General features: G+C 52.3%; 1 protein-coding gene across 1 annotated transcript in view; it reads right to left on the reverse strand.

The window, feature by feature from the left end:
• Window positions 1-335: 335 nt before the first annotated feature.
• LOC111536263 (putative transcription factor SPT20 homolog-like 2) overlaps window positions 336-3,170 on the reverse strand; it is a 3,100-nt gene continuing 265 nt past the window's right edge. The window contains exon 2 of the mRNA XM_026450208.1: window positions 336-3,015. Coding sequence (XP_026305993.1) covers window positions 336-3,015 — 2,680 coding nt within the window. The remainder of the gene's footprint in view (window positions 3,016-3,170) is intronic.

Here is a 3,170-nt window from a genome sequence, read left to right on the forward strand (position 1 = left end):
ATTGCCATCTTATGGCTTTAGAGAAATTATACACTTCACAAGTTTAAACTCAACTTGGTTAGGATTTGGATACTTTAAAATACTATATTAAAACTAATTGTATCAACAGCAACGACAACAAAAGGAGTAACTTAAGCAAAACAATGCTCCTTTAGGAGATCACTTCCCTGTTTCTAAATAAAAATCAGTGGATTGTGCTTCTGTGTAAAAGTGTGTATTTTAAAATGTAAAATACCAAAACATGAGGAAAAAAAAACAAAACTCAAGTAAAAACTGGGAATTCATTTGGGTCAGTGCTCCTGTGCTTTTAAAAGAGAGACAAACTACCACAAGCCTCAGGGCGCTGGAGGGGTTGGCTTGCCTCCCTTCGTCTGAACTACAGACTGGCTCGCTGCTTGCCCACCAGGATGTGGCTGCACTATCGGAACAGCGCCTGTTGCCAAAAACACTGGCTGCTGCAGGACTCTCAACTGCTGCGTCTGGAGCTGGATCGGCTGTCCCTGTGGCTGTGGTTGTGGCTGCAGCGGCTGTGGCTGCGGCTGCAGCAGCAGCAGCAGCGGCTGTGGCTGCGGCAGCAGCAGCAGCGGCTGTGGCTGCGGCTGCAGCAGCAGCAGCAGCGGCTGTGGCTGTGGCTGCAGCAGCAGCAGCAGCGGCTGTGGCTGTGGCTGCTGCCTCAAGACAGAGGGGAGCTGGATACCCTGCTGAGGAACCTGGGCAGAGCCAAGTAGACCCAACACAGCTGCCTGGGGCTGGGGCTGTAGACCACTACCTGCGCCAGTGGGGTTCACGTTAAGAAGTTGCTGAGCACAGAAGGCCTGCCCTTGAGTGCTCAAACCTAGTGCGGAACCCTGTGGCCCTGGCTGAGGACAGTGAGCAGCTGTGGGCTGCTGGAGCTGCTGCAGGGAAACCAGCTGATGGAACTGCTGCTGCGGGCTGGTCAGAACCATGGATCCCTGTGGAACCTGGAGGAGTGTCAGGGGCCTGAGACCTTCAGGAGTATTTAGGAAAAATTGAAGGGGTGCTTGAGAAGATGCCTGTGCTGCACTGGGCCTTGCATCTAGTAGTGGACCTCCTGAGGACTGAAGGCCACTGCCACTGATTCCCGCAGGAGCTGGGCCACCCAAGCCAGAGGCCTGCACAGGCTCGAAACTGCTACCCAAAGCCTGGGCTCTGCGGACTGGGCCCTCCACGTTGACGGCCTTCGGGCCAGTGGAGCCTGTACTGACCTGAATGGCTGGGGCTATTTTTACGAATCTGGTTGGGGGCCGGGCAGCTGGACGGGGCCTGCTAGCTTGAATGAGACACACAGAGGGCTTCTGAGAATGACTTGGTGCTGCTGCCGCTGCTGCCGCAGCAGCAGGGGCAGCAGCAACAGAAGCGGCAGCGGCAGCGGCAGGAGGAGGAGGAGGAGGAGGAGGAGGAGGAGCAGGAGGAGCAGGAGGAGCAGCAGCAGCAGCAGCTGCTGCTGTTGCCACAGGAAATGGACGCTTAAGAGAGCTGCCTGCCTGTTGTGGGGGAAAACTGTTACTTGAGGAATTCTTTCCTGAGCTTGAGGGAAGTTGGGTGCAGAGAGGTGGATGTTTCTCTCCCTTCCCCAGTACTGAAGACTGGACCCACACAGGCTTAGGCTGTTCTGGTGTTTTCCATGAGGACAGCTGACTGACACCGGCTGGGCCACTGGAGCTGTGTGACATCTTGCCTGAACCTTTGACTCTGCTCTGCACCGACTCCTGGGCCTGACTCACTGCCCTCCCAGCATCAGTCTCTGACCCAGGCCTGAGACCAGCTGAATGATCATCTGGGAAGGGCTGCCAGGGAGACTTCTGGCTCTTCTGCCTGGCTTTTTTACGGGACCCTATTTCACCACTGAAAAACGGATCATTAAATGACTGCATGATGTTTGCCTTGGTGTCCCAGGCCTGAGAGCCAGCTTCCCATGCAAATCCGAAAAGGTCTTCTACCTCCTGGGCTGGCCAGACTGGGAGCTGTAGCTCAGCAGCTGTAACGGGCTGACACCCTTTAGCAAGTTTCTCCACATCCACTTCCAAAGGCACGGCCAAATCACTGGATCTGTGTTTCCACATGTCTACACAACTTCCTGCTTTAGCAATGTCCAGCTCATAAGGCTGACCTGCTTTTCTTTCTTCTTTTTGGCCAGAAGTCGACACTCTCAGCTCAGGAGGAGGTGGACAGTCAGACTGCTCCTGCTGTGACCTTACAGAGGGCCACGAATACCTCTGGAGGCACTGTTTCATCAGGTCGGTATTCATCCTTTGATTGTTATACAGCAGCCTGTTTGTAGAAGAGGTGACTGCTACAGAAGGATCGAGACACAGTGGTTCAGCTGTCTCTAAGATCAGTTGACTCTCAAGTGGAAATATGTCTTCCTGGCTCCATTTCTGGACATCTCTTGCCATTGTATTTACCTCGTGGGCTAAAGTCGGCATCGCTGAATTTAGGAGAATATGCCTGCTTTGATAACCAGGAGGTTGCATATTACTGGACTGCCTGTAGTCATGGACTTCTACTATGACACACCCACTATGAAAAATGTTAACCGAAGCTTTATCAAGGACATCGGCCAAAGCAGGGGGTAATTCTTCTGCATCCAAGTAGTCGAGCAATGTCCTTTCATCATAAGGCAGCGGAATGGTCTCTGCAAAGGACCCATCTTTTCTCTGGAGCATCACAGAATACCCCTGATTGCCTGGGTATAGATTGACCAGTAAACATGGCAAGGACTCTCTCCTAACAAGCTTTTCTAACAAGTTTACATTGCTTCTCAATTCCTGAGGATCCTCAGGCTCTTTTCCACATTCTTCTACGTAAATGTCATAAAGTTTTTCCTGCAGAGTTTTTCCCGCCCTAGGTGAGTATCTCCTCCTAGGAGGTCTCTGTTGGGCAATTTCAGTGATATTCTCTGCGTCATTCAGAGCCTGCTCTAAATCTCGATCCATTGTAACAGAAAACAGGGCCCCTAACAGGAGAGAAAACGCATGTGCTTTGGTGAAGTGGGGTGGATGTCACGGCTGTCATATTAATGTACAGAACCGCAAGACGCCACAAGTCCACACTGAGTTCAACATGGGCATCTGCCCAGAAACCCGCCCCCAGGGAAGCGCTACCCAATCTGTTTGAGGGTTTCTGAAAACATCGGTACCTGAGGGGTC

The sequence above is a fragment of the Piliocolobus tephrosceles genome, unplaced genomic scaffold, assembly GCF_002776525.5.
Source record: "Piliocolobus tephrosceles isolate RC106 unplaced genomic scaffold, ASM277652v3 unscaffolded_15517, whole genome shotgun sequence".
NCBI classification, from domain to species: Eukaryota; Metazoa; Chordata; class Mammalia; order Primates; family Cercopithecidae; genus Piliocolobus; species Piliocolobus tephrosceles.